This window comes from Motacilla alba, chromosome 28 (genome assembly GCF_015832195.1).
Source record: "Motacilla alba alba isolate MOTALB_02 chromosome 28, Motacilla_alba_V1.0_pri, whole genome shotgun sequence".
Classification (NCBI taxonomy): Eukaryota; Metazoa; Chordata; class Aves; order Passeriformes; family Motacillidae; genus Motacilla; species Motacilla alba.
The window spans coordinates 3,453,213-3,471,562 of record NC_052043.1 but is presented as its reverse complement, the minus strand read 5'-3'; the positions used below and the strand labels follow the sequence as shown (position 1 = coordinate 3,471,562).

The 18,350-nt window shown below is 54.4% G+C and overlaps 2 protein-coding genes across 13 annotated transcripts in view; both read left to right on the top strand.

The window, feature by feature from the left end:
* Positions 1-18,350, top strand: part of LOC119712585 (mucin-16-like) — a 47,277-nt gene that overhangs the window by 11,113 nt on the left and 17,814 nt on the right. For 5 of the 12 annotated variants that reach the window (XM_038163989.1, XM_038163983.1, XM_038163984.1 and 2 more), the window contains 28 exons: positions 191-336; positions 1,713-1,780; positions 2,199-2,371; positions 2,482-2,508; positions 2,739-2,884; positions 2,996-3,063; positions 3,476-3,648; positions 3,759-3,785; positions 4,017-4,162; positions 4,262-4,329; positions 4,748-4,920; positions 5,031-5,057; positions 5,289-5,434; positions 5,544-5,611; positions 6,027-6,199; positions 6,310-6,336; positions 6,567-6,712; positions 6,822-6,889; positions 7,304-7,476; positions 7,587-7,613; positions 7,869-8,014; positions 8,124-8,191; positions 8,608-8,780; positions 8,891-8,917; positions 9,148-9,293; positions 16,964-17,031; positions 17,454-17,626; positions 17,737-17,763. In XM_038163989.1, coding sequence (XP_038019917.1) covers positions 191-336; positions 1,713-1,780; positions 2,199-2,371; positions 2,482-2,508; positions 2,739-2,884; positions 2,996-3,063; positions 3,476-3,648; positions 3,759-3,785; positions 4,017-4,162; positions 4,262-4,329; positions 4,748-4,920; positions 5,031-5,057; positions 5,289-5,434; positions 5,544-5,611; positions 6,027-6,199; positions 6,310-6,336; positions 6,567-6,712; positions 6,822-6,889; positions 7,304-7,476; positions 7,587-7,613; positions 7,869-8,014; positions 8,124-8,191; positions 8,608-8,780; positions 8,891-8,917; positions 9,148-9,293; positions 16,964-17,031; positions 17,454-17,626; positions 17,737-17,763 — 2,898 coding nt within the window. Of the gene's footprint in view, positions 1-190; positions 337-445; positions 514-927; positions 1,101-1,210; positions 1,238-1,467; positions 1,614-1,712; positions 1,781-2,198; positions 2,372-2,481; positions 2,509-2,738; positions 2,885-2,995; positions 3,064-3,475; positions 3,649-3,758; positions 3,786-4,016; positions 4,163-4,261; positions 4,330-4,747; positions 4,921-5,030; positions 5,058-5,288; positions 5,435-5,543; positions 5,612-6,026; positions 6,200-6,309; positions 6,337-6,566; positions 6,713-6,821; positions 6,890-7,303; positions 7,477-7,586; positions 7,614-7,868; positions 8,015-8,123; positions 8,192-8,607; positions 8,781-8,890; positions 8,918-9,147; positions 9,294-16,963; positions 17,032-17,453; positions 17,627-17,736; positions 17,764-18,350 lie in introns of all 12 variants that reach the window. The other 7 variants (XM_038163980.1, XM_038163981.1, XM_038163978.1 and 4 more) reach the window with 7 other exon arrangements.
* LOC119712586 (mucin-16-like) lies at positions 10,265-15,477 on the top strand. The gene is made up of 12 exons (XM_038163990.1): positions 10,265-10,579; positions 10,687-10,754; positions 11,182-11,354; positions 11,465-11,491; positions 11,718-11,863; positions 11,973-12,040; positions 12,462-12,634; positions 14,033-14,059; positions 14,286-14,431; positions 14,541-14,608; positions 15,030-15,202; positions 15,313-15,477. Exons 1-12 carry the CDS (start codon positions 10,568-10,570, stop codon positions 15,447-15,449), a joined length of 1,218 nt encoding a protein of 405 aa, XP_038019918.1. The 5' UTR covers positions 10,265-10,567; the 3' UTR covers positions 15,450-15,477.

Sequence of the window (18,350 nt, the reverse complement as noted above, 5' to 3'; positions counted from 1 at the left end):
AAAGTACACATTCATAATTCAGAATAGGAATAAAACTGACATATGATGGGACACAGAACAAGGAGAAACAGAGGCATGGATGGCTAACCCCTGGCTGGCAGGAGTGTCCTGTGAACTCTGTGATTGTCCATCCAGAGCCCTGACACTGAGGCTCTTGCCCCTTGTCATTCCCCATCTGTTCTTCTTCCAGCTCCCACCCAGCCACCAACAAGGACAGCTGCTGCCCTGGAGCGTTTCACCGTCAACTTCACCATCACCAACCTCCCCTACACTTCTGACCTGGAGAATCCGGACTCGGCCAAGTTCAGAGCTACACAAAGGGTTATGAACACCCTGGTACGTGGACCATCAGTGGGACATACTCATGTCCTACCTGTACTCATCAAGTTCAATGGAGTGCAGACAGCTGGTTATGGCTTAACTGGGAAATGTCTTCCCTTTGCAGCTGGACCGCCTGCTGAAGGAAAGCAGCATTGGCCCTGTTTTCCAAGGATGTGAAACAACAGGCTTCAGGTATGGGCTCCACCCCAGTGTCCCTTTGCAAGGCTCTCCCTCATAAATGTACCAGTCACGCTCATATTGGCCTCTTTCCCGAGGCAGGAGCTTCTCAATAATGCTCTACGGTCCAAAGACCTTCTCACTGACTTCCATCCTCCTTAGACAATCTCCTCAAAGCCTGTAATCTCATCTCAAGGTGCTTATGGTCTAACCTTAAGAAAATGTTATGTCTGGCCTTGATTACTTGTTCCTGAAAAGGACCTGGGGCATTAGTGAAGGTGGAGAGCAGAAACTGAAAAAGAAAAAGCCATATTTAGGGAAGGCAGAGCTTGCACAGCAGCTCAGAAATGGCAATGGCAGGTGCAACACCCAGCCCAGCAGGGAGAATGTGCAGAGGAGGGTGCTGAGGGAGGCCCCTGTGTTTTGCAGGCCGGGCAGTCACAGGGACGAGACCCGGGTGGACGCCGTGTGCACCTACAGCAAGGAGGCCTCGGCTGCGCCTTTGGACAGGGTGGGGCTGTACCACCAAGTGAGCAACAAGACCAGAGGCATCAGCCAGCTGGGCCCCTACAGCCTGGACAAGGACAGCCTCTACGTCAACGGTGACTGGCGCTCCTCCCTCGGCCTCCCCTGCTCTGCCATGGCAGCCCTGCCCCAGTGCTGCCCCTTGCCCAGCTCCAGCTCCTGACCCTCTGTCTCTCTCTTTTCCCAGGCTACAACGAGCAGCCTGTGCTGACCAGTGAGTACCTTGCAGGACTGGGATGGGCTCACAGGACAGCAAGTGCCTCAAACTGGTCTTCTCTGGGGTGCTGGAGGTGGGGGATAGGGCATGAGATCCTGGGGACATGGGGAGCCTTTCTGCCATCCCCATGGATAATACAGTTGGCAGCAGCCCGTTGTGTTTGTCCAACAGTAGCCTGGACATGCCAGCTCTTGTCTCTTTCTCTTCACCATCTGTACTTCTTCCAGCTCCCACCCAGCCACCAACAACGACAGCTGCTGCCCTGGAGCGTTTCACCGTCAACTTCACCATCACCAACCTCCCCTACACTTCTGACCTGGAGAATCCGGACTCGGCCAAGTTCAGAGCTACACAAAGGGTTATGAACACCCTGGTACGTGGACTGTCACTGGGACATTTCCATGCCCCCTCAGATTGGTGGGTGTGCAGGGAGCTGACCATGGCTTAATTGTGAAACTTCTCCCCTTGGCAGCTGGACCGCCTGTTGAAGGAAAGCAGTATTGGCCCTGTATTCCAAGGATGTGAGACAAAAGGCTTCAGGTATGAGTCATGCCCAAGTGGTGTTTTGGAGTCCCCTTGCTTTGAGAAGTGGCCGTTGTTGGTCATCGTCCGTTGGACCCTCTCTTGTCAATTCAGGATGATCTTCCTTATGCCCTCCTGCCCCAGCACTTCATTCCTAATGTCCACTGACTTAGAGCTGACCTTCAGTGCCTATTCTCTTACCTCATGGAGGTGACAGAATAGCCCCAAAATGACTCTAAAGTTCTTCCAGAGCCTTTTCTTCTTGAACAGTTCTACAGTGTTAATGCGTGGAGAGCAGTGGCCACCCACCACAAAGACTTGTCAGGAAGAGAGGGCTTGCATTCCCACTCAGGAATGGCCACAAGAGGCCCAGAGTCCACCTGTGATGAGATTATGAGCAGAGGAGGGTGCTGAGGGAGGCCCCTGTGTTTTGCAGGCCGGGCAGTCACAGGGACGAGACCCGGGTGGACGCCGTGTGCACCTACAGCAAGGAGGCCTCGGCTGCGCCTTTGGACAGGGTGGGGCTGTACCACCAAGTGAGCAACAAGACCAGAGGCATCAGCCAGCTGGGCCCCTACAGCCTGGACAAGGACAGCCTCTACGTCAACGGTGACCGGCGCTCCTCCCTCGGCCTCCCCTGCTCTGCCATGGCAGCTCTGCCCCAGTGCTGCCCCTTGCCCAGCTCCAGCCTCTGACCCTCTGTCTCTCTCTTTTCCCAGGCTACAACGAGCAGCCAGTGCTGACCAGTGAGTACCTTGCAGGACTGGGATGGGCTCACAGGACAGCAAGGGCCTCAAACTAGTCTTCTCTGGGGTGCTGGAGGCGGGGGATTGGGCATGAGATCCTGGGGACATGGGGAGCCTTTCTGCCATCCCCATGGATAATACAGTTGGCAGCAGCCCGTTGTGTTTGTCAAACAGTAGCCTGGACATGCCAGCTCTTGTCTCTTTTTCTTCATCATGTGTGGTTCTTCCAGCTCCCACCCAGCCACCAACAACGACAGCTGCTGCCCTGGAGCGTTTCACCGTCAACTTCACCATCACCAACCTCCCCTACACTTCTGACCTGGAGAATCCTGACTCGGCCAAGTTCAGAGCTACACAAAGGGTTATGAACACCCTGGTACGTGGACCCCAACAGACCCATATCCCTGCCCTCGTTGGCCTCATCACCTTTGGGGAATTACAGAGAGACATGGTCATGGCTTAACTGGGAAATGTCTTCCCTTTGCAGCTGGACCGCCTGCTGAAGGAAAGCAGCATTGGCCCTGTTTTCCAAGGATGTGAAACAACAGGCTTCAGGTATGAACTGCACTCCAGTGTCTTTTGTAAAGACATCCCTCAGATAATTGTGGCAGTCATACATATGTTTGCTTCTTTTATGGATGCAGCACCTTCTCCATAATGCCCTCCTGTCCCACTCCATTCTCCATGATGTCTGCTCTCTCAGAGACCTCCTGCATTCCCTTTACCCTCATCTTGGGGTACTGAAGGTCCTACACCAAGAAGATTCTGAATTACTTCCAGGCCCTCCTGTTCCCGAAGAATACCTGGCATTAGTGATGGCAGGGAGCAGTGCCTGACCATGAAACACATAATTTGGGAAAGCATACATGGGTTTCAGAGACAGGAATGGCCACAGCAGGCGCATGACCATGGCCTGTGGAGACAATGTGCAGAGGAGGGTGCTGAGGGAGGCCCCTGTGTTTTGCAGGCCGGGCAGTCACAGGGACGAGACCCGGGTGGATGCCGTGTGCACCTACAGCAAGGAGGCCTCGGCTGCGCCTTTGGACAGGGTGGGGCTGTACCACCAAGTGAGCAACAAGACCAGAGGCATCAGCCAGCTGGGCCCCTACAGCCTGGACAAGGACAGCCTCTACGTCAACGGTGACCGGCGCTCCTCCCTCGGCGTCCTCTGCTCTGCCACGGCAGCCCTGCCCCAGTGCTGCCCCTTGCCCAGCTCCAGCTCCTGACCCTCTGTCTCTCTCTTTTCCCAGGCTACAACGAGCAGCCTGTGCTGACCAGTGAGTACCTTGCAGGACTGGGATGGGTTCACAAGACAGCGAGTGCTGCATTGAAGCCATCTGTAGGACAGATGAATCTTGGGCCTGGGGCATGAAATCCTGGGGACATGGGGATATTCCTGTCCTTCCCCTTGGAGATCAGGACTGGCAGGAAACCTCTGCACTTGTCCAGCCAGGGGTGTTACAACCAAGTCTTTGCCCCTTGTCATTTCCTTTCTCTGCTTCTTCCAGCTCCCACCCAGCCACCAACAACGACAGCTGCTGCCCTGGAGCGTTTCACCGTCAACTTCACCATCACCAACCTCCCCTACACTTCTGACCTGGAGAATCCTGACTCGGCCAAGTTCAGAGCTACACAAAGGGTTATGAACACCCTGGTATGTGGACCATCACTGGGACATTTCCATGCCCCCTCAGATTGGTGGGAGTGCAGGGAGCTGACCATGGCTTAATTGTGAAACTTCTCCCCTTGGCAGCTGGACCGCCTGTTGAAGGAAAGCAGTATTGGCCCTGTATTCCAAGGATGTGAGACAAAAGGCTTCAGGTATGAGTCATGCCCAAGTGGTGTTTTGGAGTCCCCTTGCTTTGAGAAGTGGCCGTTGTTGGTCATCGTCCGTTGGACCCTCTCTTGTCAATTCAGGATGATCTTCCTTATGCCCTCCTGCCCCAGCACTTCATTCCTAATGTCCACTGACTTAGAGCTGACCTTCAGTGCCTATTCTCTTACCTCATGGAGGTGACAGAATAGCCCCAAAATGACTCTAAAGTTCTTCCAGAGCCTTTTCTTCTTGAACAGTTCTACAGTGTTAGTGCATGGAGAGCAGTGGCCACCCACCACAAAGACTTGTCAGGAAGAGAGGGCTTGCATTCCCACTCAGGAATGGCCACAAGAGGCCCAGAGTCCACCTGTGATGAGATTATGAGCAGAGGAGGGTGCTGAGGGAGGCCCCTGTGTTTTGCAGGCCGGGCAGTCACAGGGACGAGACCCGGGTGGACGCCGTGTGCACCTACAGCAAGGAGGCCTCGGCTGCGCCTTTGGACAGGGTGGGGCTGTACCACCAAGTGAGCAACAAGACCAGAGGCAACAGCCAGCTGGGCCCCTACAGCCTGGACAAGGACAGCCTCTACGTAAACGGTGACCGGCGCTCCTCCCTCGGCCTCCCCTGCTCTGCCATGGCAGCTCTGCCCCAGTGCTGCCCCTGTCCCAGCTGCAGCTCCTGACCCTCTGTCTCTCTCTTTTCCCAGGCTACAACGAGCAGCCAGTGCTGACCAGTGAGTACCTTGCAGGAGCGGGATGGGTTCACAAGACAGCAAGGGCCTCAGGCTGGTCTTCTCTGTTATGCTGGAGGCTGGAGGATGGGGCATGAAATCCTTGAGGGCATGGGAAGCCTCCCTGCCATCCCCATGGAGGGGAAATCAGCAAGGCTCCTCCATGTTTTTCAATGCGGAGCCCTGACACTGAGGCTCTTGCCCCTTGTCATTCCCCATCTGTTCTTCTTCCAGCTCCCACCCAGCCACCAACAACGACACCTACTGCCCTGGAGCGTTTCACCGTCAACTTCACCATCACCAACCTCCCCTACACTTCTGACCTGGAGAATCCTGACTCAGCCAAGTTCAGAGCTACACAAAGGGTTATGAACACCCTGGTACGTGGACCATCAGTGGGACATACTCATGTCCTACCTGTACTCATCAAGTTCAATGGAGTGCAGACAGCTGGTCATGGCTTAACTGGGAAATGTCTTCCCTTTGCAGCTGGACCGCCTGCTGAAGGAAAGCAGCATTGGCCCTGTTTTCCAAGGATGTGAAACAACAGGCTTCAGGTATGGGTTCCACCCCAGTGTCCCTTTGCAAGGCTCTCCCTCATAAATGTACCAGTCACGCTCATATTGGCCTCTTTCCCGAGGCAGGACCTTCTCAATAATGCTCTATGGTCCAAAGACCTTCTCACTGACTTCCATCCTTCTTAGACAATCTCCTCAAAGCCTGTAATCTCATCTCAAAGTGCTTATGGTCTAACCTTGAGAAAACGTTTGGTCTGGCCTTGATTACTTGTTCCTGAAAAGGACCTGGGGCATTAGTGAAGGTGGAGAGCAGAAACTGAAAAAGAAAAAGCCATATTTAGGGAAGGCAGAGCTTGCACAGCAGCTCAGAAATGGCAATGGCAGGTGCAACGCCCAGCCCAGAAGGAAGAATGTGCAGAGGAGGATTTCTGAGGGAGGCCCCTGTGTTTTGCAGGCCGGGCAGTCACAGGGACGAGACCCGGGTGGACGCCGTGTGCACCTACAGCAAGGAGGCCTCGGCTGCGCCTTTGGACAGGGTGGGGCTGTACCACCAAGTGAGCAACAAGACCAGAGGCATCAGCCAGCTGGGCCCCTACAGCCTGGACAGGGACAGCCTCTACGTCAACGGTGACCAGCGCTCCCCCCTTGGCCTCCTCTGCTCTGCCATGGCAGCCCTGCCCCAGTGCTGCCCCTTGCCCAGCTCCAGCTCCTGACCCTCTGTCTCTCTCTTTTCCCAGGCTACAACGAGCAGCCTGTGCTGACCAGTGAGTACCTTGCAGGACTGGGATGGGTTCACAAGACAGCGAGTGCTGCATTGAAGCCATCTGTAGGACAGAGGAATCTTGGGCCTGGGGCATGAAATCCTGGGGACATGGGGATATTCCTATCTTCCCCTTAGAGAAAAGGACTGGCGGGAAACCTCTGCAGTTGTCCAGCCAGGGCTGTTACAACCAAGTCTTTTCCCCTTGTCATTCCCCATCTGTGCTTCTTCCAGCTCCCACCCAGCCACCAACAACGACAGCTGCTGCCCTGGAGCGTTTCACCGTCAACTTCACCATCACCAACCTCCCCTACACTTCTGACCTGGAGAATCCTGACTCGGCCAAGTTCAGAGCTACACAAAGGGTTATGAACACCCTGGTACGTGGACCATCACTGGGACATACTCATGTCCTACCTGTACTCATCAAGTTCAATGGAGTGCAGACAGCTGGTCATGGCTTAACTGGGAAATGTCTTCCCTTTGCAGCTGGACCGCCTGTTGAAGGAAAGCAGCATTGGCCCTGTTTTCCAAGGATGTGAAACAACAGGCTTCAGGTATGGGTTCCACCCCAGTGTCCCTTTGCAAGGCTCTCCCTCATAAATGTACCAGTCACGCTCATATTTGCCTCTTTCCCGAGGCAGGACCTTCTCAATAATGCTCTACGGTCCAAAGACCTTCTCACTTACTTCCATCCTTCTTAGACAATCTCCTCAAAGCCTGTAATCTCATCTCAAAGTGCTTATGGTCTAACCTTAAGAAAATGTTATGTCTGGCCTTGATTACTTGTTCCTGAAAAGGACCTGGGGCATTAGTGAAGGAGGAGAGCAGAAACGGAAAAAGAAAAAGCCATATTTAGGGAAGGCAGAGCATGCATTGCAGCTCTGAAATGGCAATGGCAAATGCAACACCCAGCCCATCAGGGAGAATGTGCAGAGGAGGGTGCTGAGGGAGGCCCCTGTGTTTTGCAGGCCGGGCAGTCACAGGGACGAGACCCGGGTGGACGCCGTGTGCACCTACAGCAAGGAGGCCTCGGCTGCGCCTTTGGACAGGGTGGGGCTGTACCACCAAGTGAGCAACAAGACCAGAGGCATCAGCCAGCTGGGCCCCTACAGCCTGGACAAGGACAGCCTCTACGTCAACGGTGACCGGCGCTCCTCCCTCGGCCTCCTCTGCTCTGCCATGGCAGCCCTGCCCCAGTGCTGCCCCTTGCCCAGCTCCAGCCTCTGACCCTCTGTCTCTCTCTTTTCCCAGGCTACAACGAGCAGCCAGTGCTGACCAGTGAGTACCTTGCAGGACTGGGATGGGTTCATAACACCGCGCCGGCCTCAGGCTGGTCTTCTCTGTGTTGCTGGAGGCTGGGGGATGGGGCATGAAATCCTTGAGGGCATGGGGCATGAAATCCTTGAGGACACAGGGAGCCTCCCTGCCATCCCCATGGAGGGGAAATCAGCAAGGCTCCTCCATGTTTTTTGATGCAGAGCCCTGACACTGAGGGTCTTGCCCCTTGTCATTCCTCATCTGTGCTTCTTCCAGCTCCCACCCAGCCACCAACAACGACAGCTGCTGCCCTGGAGCGTTTCACCGTCAACTTCACCATCACCAACCTCCCCTACACTTCTGACCTGGAGAATCCTGACTCGGCCAAGTTCAGAGCTACACAAAGGGTTATGAACACCCTGGTGCGTGGACCATCACTTGGACATATTCATGTCCTACCCGTACTCATCAAGTTCAATGGAGTGCAGACAGCTGGTCATGGTTTAACTGGGAAATGTCTTCCCTTTGCAGCTGGACCGCCTGTTGAAGGAAAGCAGCATTGGCCCTGTTTTCCAAGGATGTGAAACAACAGGCTTCAGGTATGAGTGGCCTTCCAGTGTCCCCTTGCAATGTCCTTCCTTGCATATGGGACCTAATCGTGGTCGTGTTCTTCAACTTTAATGGCGCAATGACATGCTCTGTGCTTCCCAGGGTCTTTCTCCTGCTGTTCTTCTCTCACATATGTCCCCCTCACTTGCTGAACTCTTCTATTTGGGTGCTAAAGGCCCAATCCCGAGCTGAGTCAAAAGTCCTTCCAGGCCATCTCTTTCATGAACATGTACAGAGTGATATTGAAGTTGGAGAAGAGTGCCCAGACAACAAGAAGCGAAACTGAAATGTTGAGAAGGCAAAGCTTGCATTGCAACTCCAAAATGACCATGGCAATTTCAAGACCATCGTTGAGAGGGAAACATGTACATAGGAGGGTGCTGAGGGAGGCCCCTGTGTTTTGCAGGCCGGGCAGTCACAGGGACGAGACCCGGGTGGACGCCGTGTGCACCTACAGCAAGGAGGCCTCGGCTGCGCCTTTGGACAGGGTGGGGCTGTACCACCAAGTGAGCAACAAGACCAGAGGCATCAGCCAGCTGGGCCCCTACAGCCTGGACAAGGACAGCCTCTACGTCAACGGTGACCGGCGCTCCTCCCTTGGTCTCCCCTGCTCTGCCATGGCAGCCCTGCCCCAGTGCTGCCCCTTGCCCAGCTCCAGCTCCTGACCCTCTGTCTCTCTCTTTTCCCAGGCTACAACGAGCAGCCAGTGCTGACCAGTGAGTACCTTGCAGGACTGGGATTGGCTCAAAGGACAGCAAGTGCCTCAAACTAGTCTTTTCTGTGTTGCTGGAGGCGGGGGATTGGGCATGAGATCCTGGGGACATGGGGAGCCTTTCTGCCATCCCCATGGATAATACAGTTGGCAGCAGCCCGTTGCGTTTGTCAAACAGTAGCCTGGACATGCCAGCTCTTGGCTCTTTTCCTTCACCATCTGTGCTTCTTCCAGCTCCCACCCAGCCACCAACAACGACAGCTGCTGCCCTGGAGCGTTTCACCGTCAACTTCACCATCACCAACCTCCCCTACACTTCTGACCTGGAGAATCCTGACTCGGCCAAGTTCAGAGCTACACAAAGGGTTATGAACACCCTGGTACGTGGACCCGGACAGACCCATATCCCTGCCCTCATTGGCCTCATCACCTTGGGGGAATTACAGAGAGAGATGGTCATGGCTTAACTGGGAAATGTCTTCCCTTTGCAGCTGGACCGCCTGCTGAAGAAAAGCAGCATTGGCCCTGTTTTCCAAGGATGTGAAACAACAGGCTTCAGGTATGAACTGCACTCCAGTGTCTTTTTGTAAAGACATCCCTCAGATAATTGTGGCAGTCGTACATATGTTTGCTTCTTTTATGGATGCAGCACCTTCTCCATAATGCCCTCCTGTCCCACTCCATTCTCCATGATGTCCTGCTCTCTCAGAGATCACCTGCATTCCCTTTACCCTCATATTTGTGTTCTGAAGGTCCAATCGCAGGATGATTCTGCATTCTTTATAGGCCCCCTTGTTCTTGAAGAACACCTGGGCATTAGTGATGGTAGGGAGCAGTACTTGACTACGGCACATGTAATTTGGGAAAGCATACATGGGTTTCACAGACAGGAATGGCCATGGCAGTCCCAAGACCTGTCTCCGGCCTGTGGAGACAATGTGCAGAGGAGGATTTCTGAGGGAGGCCCCTGTGTTTTGCAGGCCGGGCAGTCACAGGGACGAGACCCGGGTGGACGCCGTGTGCACCTACAGCAAGGAGGCCTCGGCTGCGCCTTTGGACAGGGTGGGGCTGTACCACCAAGTGAGCAACAAGACCAGAGGCATCAGCCAGCTGGGCCCCTACAGCCTGGACAAGGACAGCCTCTACGTCAACGGTGACTGGCGCTCCTCCCTCGGCCTCCTCTGCTCTAACATGGCAGCCCTGCCCCAGTGCTGCCCCTTGCCCAGCTCCAGCCTCTGACCCTCTGTCTCTCTCTTTTCCCAGGCTACAACGAGCAGACAGTGCTGACCAGTGAGTACCTTGCAGGACTGGGATGGGATCACAACACTGCAAGTGCCACACTGAGGTCTTTTATGGACAGAGTAGGCCCGGGGGTGGTTCTTGAGGTCCTGGTGACAAGGGGAGCTTCCAAGTCTTTCCCTTGGAGAGCAGGCCTGCCTGGAGACTTTTGCTCTCATCCAGCCAGAGCTGAAAAAACCCAGTCTTTGCCCCTTGTCATTCCCCATCTGTGCTTCTTCCAGCTCCCACCCAGCCACCAACAACGACAGCTGCTGCCCTGGAGCGTTTCACCGTCAACTTCACCATCACCAACCTCCCCTACACTTCTGACCTGGAGAATCCTGACTCGGCCAAGTTCAAAGCTACTCGAAGGGTTATGAACATGATGGTAGGTGGATCAACACTGAGCCATATCCTTGACCCCAATGACCTCAACAGCTTGGAAGCATTTCAGAGCTGGCCATTGCATAATTGTAAAACCTCTTCTATTGGCAGCTGGACCGCCTGCTGAAGGAAAGCAGCATTGGCTCTACTTTCCATGGATGTGAAACGACAGATTTCAGGTATGGATTGCACCCCCCTGTCCCTCTGAAGGGTCCAGGCACACATTACATGTCTGCATGTGGGTAGGAGAACACTCATGTTCTCTCCTTTTACAGATGTAGGCCCTTCTTGCTAGTGCTCTCCAGGATATTATCCTACCTGATGCCACTTCCTCTAAAAGCTCCCCCCTCAAGGCCCATGCCCTCATCTTGGCAGGGTGTAAACTAAGTTTATTTAGTAAACTCTAGAATATTTTAAAGTCCTTTCAGGTACTCTCCTTGATCACAGAGCATTAGCAGAGATGAAGAGCAGTATCTGGCTACGAAAAATATGCACATTTAGGGAAGTCATACCAGGCGTTTCAACTATCAAAGCGCTATGAAAGACCCAACCCTGAAGGGAGCATGTGCAGAGGAGGGTGCTGAGGGAGGCCCCTGTGTTTTGCAGGCCGGGCAGTCACAGGGACGAGACCCGGGTGGACGCCGTGTGCACCTACAGCAAGGAGGCCTCGGCTGCGCCTTTGGACAGGGTGGGGCTGTACCACCAAGTGAGCAACAAGACCAGAGGCATCAGCCAGCTGGGCCCCTACAGCCTGGACAAGGACAGCCTCTACGTCAACGGTGACTGGCGCTCATCCCTCGGCCTCCCCTGCTCTGCCATGGCAGCCCTGACCCAGTGCTGCCCCTTGCCCAGCTCCAGCTCCTGACCCTCTGTCTCTCTCTTTTCCCAGGCTACAACGAGCAGCCAGTGCTGACCAGTGAGTACCTTGCAGGATGGGGAAATAATCAGCAGGTTGCAAATTCTCTGCTGGGGTCTTGCAAAGGCAGTGGGGCTATGGCCTTTAATTCCTTGGGGAAATTTGGGAATCATGGCAGCCTTTTCCATGAACACCAGGGCTGGCAGGAGACCTCACTGGTTTTCTTTCCAGAGCCCTGACACTGAGGCTCTTGCCCCTTGTCATTCCCCATCTGTGTGTTTTCCAGCTCCTACCCACCCACCAACAACGACAGCTGCTGCCCTGGAGCGTTTCACCGTCAACTTCACCATCACCAACCTCCCCTACACTTCTGACCTGGAGAATCCTGACTCAGCCAAGTTCAGAGCTACTCAAAGCTCTATGAACACCCTGGTAAGTCGACCTATAGTGCGACATTCTCATATCCCCACTGTACTAATCAGCTTGGAGGAAGTGCAGACAGCTCTTCATGGCTTAACTGGGAAATGTCTTCCCTTTGCAGCTGGACCGTCTGCTGAAGGAAAGCAGCATTGGCCCTGTTTTCCAAGGATGTGAAACAACAGGCTTCAGGTATGAACTGCACTCCAGTGTCTTTTTGTAAAGACATCCCTCAGATAATTGTGGCAGTCGTACATATGTTTGCTTCTTTTATGGATGCAGCACCTTCTCCATAATGCCCTCCTGTCCCACTCCATTCTCCATGATGTCCTGCTCTCTCAGAGATCACCTGCATTCCCTTTACCCTCATATTTGTGTTCTGAAGGTCCAATCGCAGGATGATTCTGCATTCTTTATAGGCCCCCTTGTTCTTGAAGAACACCTGGGCATTAGTGATGGTAGGGAGCAGTACTTGACTACAGCACATGTAATTTGGGAAAGCATACATGGGTTTCACAGACAGGAATGGCCATGGCAGTCCCAAGACCTGTCTCCGGCCTGTGGAGACAATGTGCAGAGGAGGATTTCTGAGGGAGGCCCCTGTGTTTTGCAGGCCGGGCAGTCACAGGGACGAGACCCGGGTGGACGCCGTGTGCACCTACAGCAAGGAGGCCTCGGCTGCGCCTTTGGACAGGGTGGGGCTGTACCACCAAGTGAGCAACAAGACCAGAGGCATCAGCCAGCTGGGCCCCTACAGCCTGGACAAGGACAGCCTCTACGTCAACGGTGACTGGCGCTCCTCCCTCGGCCTCCTCTGCTCTAACATGGCAGCCCTGCCCCAGTGCTGCCCCTTGCCCAGCTCCAGCCTCTGACCCTCTGTCTCTCTCTTTTCCCAGGCTACAACGAGCAGACAGTGCTGACCAGTGAGTACCTTGCAGGACTGGGATGGGATCACAACACTGCAAGTGCCACACTGAGGTCTTTTATGGACAGAGTAGGCCCGGGGGTGGTTCTTGAGGTCCTGGTGACAAGGGGAGCTTCCAAGTCTTTCCCTTGGAGAGCAGGCCTGCCTGGAGACTTTTGCTCTCATCCAGCCAGAGCTGAAAAAACCCAGTCTTTGCCCCTTGTCATTCCCCATCTGTGCTTCTTCCAGCTCCCACCCAGCCACCAACAACGACAGCTGCTGCCCTGGAGCGTTTCACCGTCAACTTCACCATCACCAACCTCCCCTACACTTCTGACCTGGAGAATCCTGACTCGGCCAAGTTCAAAGCTACTCGAAGGGTTATGAACATGATGGTAGGTGGATCAACACTGAGCCATATCCTTGACCCCAATGACCTCAACAGCTTGGAAGCATTTCAGAGCTGGCCATTGCATAATTGTAAAACCTCTTCTATTGGCAGCTGGACCGCCTGCTGAAGGAAAGCAGCATTGGCTCTACTTTCCATGGATGTGAAACGACAGATTTCAGGTATGGATTGCACCCCCCTGTCCCTCTGAAGGGTCCAGGCACACATTACATGTCTGCATGTGGGTAGGAGAACACTCATGTTCTCTCCTTTTACAGATGTAGGCCCTTCTTGCTAGTGCTCTCCAGGATATTATCCTACTTGATGCCACTTCCTCTAAAAGCTCCCCCCTCAAGGCCCATGCCCTCATCTTGGCAGGGTGTAAACTAAGTTTATTTAGTAAACTCTAGAATATTTTAAAGTCCTTTCAGGTACTCTCCTTGATCACAGAGCATTAGCAGAGATGAAGAGCAGTATCTGGCTACGAAAAATATGCACATTTAGGGAAGTCATACCAGGCGTTTCAACTATCAAAGCGCTATGAAAGACCCAACCCTGAAGGGAGCATGTGCAGAGGAGGGTGCTGAGGGAGGCCCCTGTGTTTTGCAGGCCGGGCAGTCACAGGGACGAGACCCGGGTGGACGCCGTGTGCACCTACAGCAAGGAGGCCTCAGCTGCGCCTTTGGACAGGGTGGGGCTGTACCACCAAGTGAGCAACAAGACCAGAGGCATCAGCCAGCTGGGCCCCTACAGCCTGGACAAGGACAGTCTCTACGTCAACGGTGACCGGCGCTCATCCCTCGGCCTCCCCTGCTCTGCCATGGCAGCCCTGACCCAGTGCTGCCCCTTGCCCAGCTCCAGCTCCTGACCCTCTGTCTCTCTCTTTTCCCAGGCTACAACGAGCAGCCAGTGCTGACCAGTGAGTACCTTGCAGGATGGGGAAATAATCAGCAGGTTGCAAATTCTCTGCTGGGGTCTTGCAAAGGCAGTGGGGCTATGGCCTTTAATTCCTTGGGGAAATTTGGGAATCATGGCAGCCTTTTCCATGAACACCAGGGCTGGCAGGAGACCTCACTGGTTTTCTTTCCAGAGCCCTGACACTGAGGCTCTTGCCCCTTGTCATTCCCCATCTGTGTGTTTTCCAGCTCCTACCCACCCACCAACAACGACAGCTGCTGCCCTGGAGCGTTTCACCGTCAACTTCACCATCACCAACCTCCCCTACACTTCTGACCTGGAGAATCCTGACTCAGCCAAGTTCAGAGCTACTCAAAGCTCTATGAACACCCTGGTAAGTCGACCTATAGTGCGACATTCTCATATCCCCACTGTACTAATCAGCTTGGAGGAAGTGCAGACAGCTCTTCATGGCTTAACTGGGAAATGTCTTCCCTTTGCAGCTGGACCGTCTGCTGAAGGAAAGCAGCATTGGCCCTGTTTTCCAAGGATGTGAAACAACAGACTTCAGGTACGGGTTCCACCCCAGTGTCCCTTTGCAAGGCCCTCTCTCATACAGGAACTACGCCCTCTCATGTATTTTCTCCCCTTTCATGGATCCCTGATCTCCTCTCTAATGCACTCCCGCCCCAGGAACTACTCTGTGATATCCACTCACTCTTAGACAATCACCTCACTACCTGAACTCTCATCTTGGGATGGTGAAGGCCAACCCCGAGATTAGTGTAAACTCCTTTTAGGCACTCTTCCTCCACAGTAGACTCAAGGCACTAGTGAGGTTGTAGAGCAGTCCCAAGCCCTCAGAAAGACACAGATTTTGGGAAGGCAAAGCTCCCATTCCAATGCAAGGGTGGCCATGGCAGGCCATAGTTTCAGCCTTCAGTAGAGAATGTGCAGAGGAGGGTGCTGAGGGAGGCCCCTGTGTTTTGCAGGCCGGGCAGTCACAGGGACGAGACCCGGGTGGACGCCGTGTGCACCTACAGCAAGGAGGCCTCGGCTGCGCCTTTGGACAGGGTGGGGCTGTACCACCAAGTGAGCAACAAGACCAGAGGCATCAGCCAGCTGGGCCCCTACAGCCTGGACAAGGACAGCCTCTACGTCAACGGTGACTGGCGCTCCTCCCTCGGCCTCCTCTGCTCTAACATGGCAGCCCTGCCCCAGTGCTGCCCCTTGCCCAGCTCCAGCTCCTGACCCTCTGTCTCTCTCTTTTCCCAGGCTACAACGAGCAGACAGTGCTGACCAGTGAGTACCTTGCAGGAGCGGGATGGGATCACAACACTGCAAGTGCCACACTGAGAACTTTTATGGACAGAGTAGGCCTGGGGGTGGTTCTTGAGGTCCTGGTGACATGAGGAGCTTCCAAGCCTTTCCCTTGGAGAGCAGGCCTGCCTGGAGACTTTTGCTCTCATCCAGCCAGAGCTGAAACAACCAAGTCTTTGCCCCTTGTCATTCCCCATCTGTGCTTCTTCCAGCTCCCACCCAGCCACCAACAACGACAGCTGCTGCACTTGAACATTTCACCGTCAACTTCACCATCACCAACCTCCCCTACACTTCTGACCTGGAGAATCCTGACTCGGCCAAGTTCAAAGCTACTCGAAGGGTTATGAACATGATGGTAGGTGGATCAACACTGAGCCATATCCTTGACCCCAATGACCTCAACAGCTTAGAAGCATTTCAGAGCTGGCCATTGCATAATTGTAAAACCTCTTCTATTGGCAGCTGGACCGCCTGTTCAAGGAAAGCAGCATTGGCCCTGTTTTCCAAGGATGTGAAACAACAGACTTGAGGTATGGATAACGAACAAGAGTTCCTGCAGAACCCATGGTCACTTCCATAGTTGGTCTACAATCTATTGTCTGTTAGTGCCCAGCCTACGGGCTGAGAACGCCACCTTGATGCCCTCCTTCCTTAGAGTATCCCCTCTTTTCCAAAGCTCTTCCTCCCACATGCTCATATTGTTGCCTTAGTTGACGCTCAATTCCTCCATGGAAAGACCATAACCAGAATCCAGCCTTGAAGGGAGAATGTGCAGAGGAGGGTGCTGAGGGAGGCCCCTGTGTTTTGCAGGCCGGGCAGTCACAGGGACGAGACCCGGGTGGACGCCGTGTGCACCTACAGCAAGGAGGCCTCGGCTGCGCCTTTGGACAGGGTGGGGCTGTACCACCAAGTGAGCAACAAGACCAGAGGCATCAGCCAGCTGGGCCCCTACAGCCTGGACAAGGACAGCCTCTACGTCAACGGTGACCGGCACTCCTCCCTCGGCCTCCCCTGCTCTGCCATGGCAGCCCTGCCCCAGTGCTGCCCCTTGCCCAGCTCCAGCCTCTGACCCTCTGTCTCTCTCTTTTCCCAGGCTACAATGAGCAGCCAGTGCTGACCAGTGAGTACCTTGCAGGACGGGGAAAGAATCAGCAGGTCGCATGTTCTCTGCTGGGGTCTTGCACAGGCAGTGGGGCTATGGCCTTTAATTCCTTGGGGAAACTCGGGGATCATGGCAGCCTTTTCCATGAACACCGGGGCTGGCAGGAGACCTCACTGGTTTTCCTTCCAGAGCCCTGACACTGAGGCTCTTGCCCCGTGTCATTCCTGATTTCTAACTCTTCCAGCTCCCACCCACCCACCAACAACGACAGCTGCTGCCCTGGAGCGTTTCACCGTCAACTTCACCATCACCAACCTCCCCTACACTTCTGACCTGGAGAATCCTGACTCAGCACGGTTCAGAGCTACTCGAAGGGTTATGAACATGATGGTAGGTGAACCAGTGCTGGAACATTGCTGCACCTTCTCTGGTCTCATCAGCTTGGGGGTATTACAGAGAGAGATGGTCATGGCTTAACTGGGGAACCCCTTCCCTTTGCAGCTGGACCGCCTGCTGAAGGAAAGCAGCATTGGCCCTGTTTTCCAAGGATGTGAAACAACAGACTTCAGGTATGGGTTCCATCCCAGTGTCCCTTTGCAAGGCCCTCTCTCATACAGGAACTACGCCCACTCATGTATGTTCTCCCCTTTTATGGAAGCCCGATCTCCTCTCTAATGCACTCCTGCCCCAGGAACTACTCTGTGATATCCACTCACTCTTAGACAATCACCTCACTACATGAACTCTCATCTTGGGATGGTGAAGGCCCAACCCTGAGATTAGTGTAAAGTCCTTTTAGGCACTCTTCCTCCACAGTAGACTCAAGGCACTAGTGAGGTTGTAGAGCAGTCCCAAGCCCTCAGAAAGACACAGATTTTGGGAAGGCAAAGCTCCCATTCCCATGCAAGGGTGGCCATGGCAGGCCACAGTTTCAGCCTTGAGAGCAGAATGTGCAGAAGAGAGTGTTGAGGGAGGCCCCTGTGTTTTGCAGGCCGGGCAGTCACAGGGACGAGACCCGGGTGGACGCCATGTGCACCTACAGCAAGGAGGCCTCGGCTGCGCCTTTGGACAGGGTGGGGCTGTACCACCAAGTGAGCAACAAGACCAGAGGCATCAGCCAGCTGGGCCCCTACAGCCTGGACAAGGACAGCCTCTACGTCAACGGTGACAGGCGCTCCTCCCTCGGCCTCCCCTGCTCTGCCATGGCAGCCCTGCCCCAGTGCTGCCCCTTGCCCAGCTCCAGCCTCTGACCCTCTGTCTCTCTCTTTTCCCAGGCTACAACGAGCAGCCAGTGCTGACCAGTGAGTACCTTGCAGAACTCGGATGGGTTCACAAGACAGCAAGTACTGTGTTGGGGTCTTCTGTCAGGCACTGGATGTTCAGGGCCTGGTATCACATCTAAAGGCTGGCATCCTTCCAGTCTTTGCCCATGGACAAGGGCTACAAGGAGATCTCTGCATTTGACCAGGCAGATCCCTTACACCTTGGCTCTTGCCTCTTGTCATTTCCCATCTGTGCTTTTTCCAGCTCCCATCCAGCCACCAACAACGACAGCTGCTGCCCTGGAGCGTTTCACCGTCAACTTCACCATCACCAACCTCCCCTACACTTCTGACCTGGAGAATCCTGACACAGCACGGTTCAGAGCTACTCGAAGGGTTATGAACATGATGGTAGGTGAACCACCACTGGACCATTGCTGTACGCTCTCTGGTCTCATTAGCTTGGAGAGTGCAGAGAGATGGTCATGGCTTACCTGGGAAAATTCTTTCTTTGGCAGCTTGACCGCCTGCTGAAGCAAAGCAGCATTGGCCCTGTTTTCCATGGATGTGAAACAACAGACTTGAGGTATGGATAACGAACAAGAGTTCCTACAGGACCCATGGTC

What these genes read in the sequence shown, in the direction of transcription:
- LOC119712586 (XM_038163990.1), top strand. An exon ending in CGAGCAGCCAGTGCTGACCA is followed by an intron (nt 14,060 to 14,285) that starts GTGAGTACCTTG and finishes TGTGTTTTCCAG; the next exon opens with CTCCTACCCACCCACCAACA. An exon ending in TGTGAAACAACAGACTTCAG is followed by an intron (nt 14,609 to 15,029) that starts GTACGGGTTCCA and finishes TGTGTTTTGCAG; the next exon opens with GCCGGGCAGTCACAGGGACG.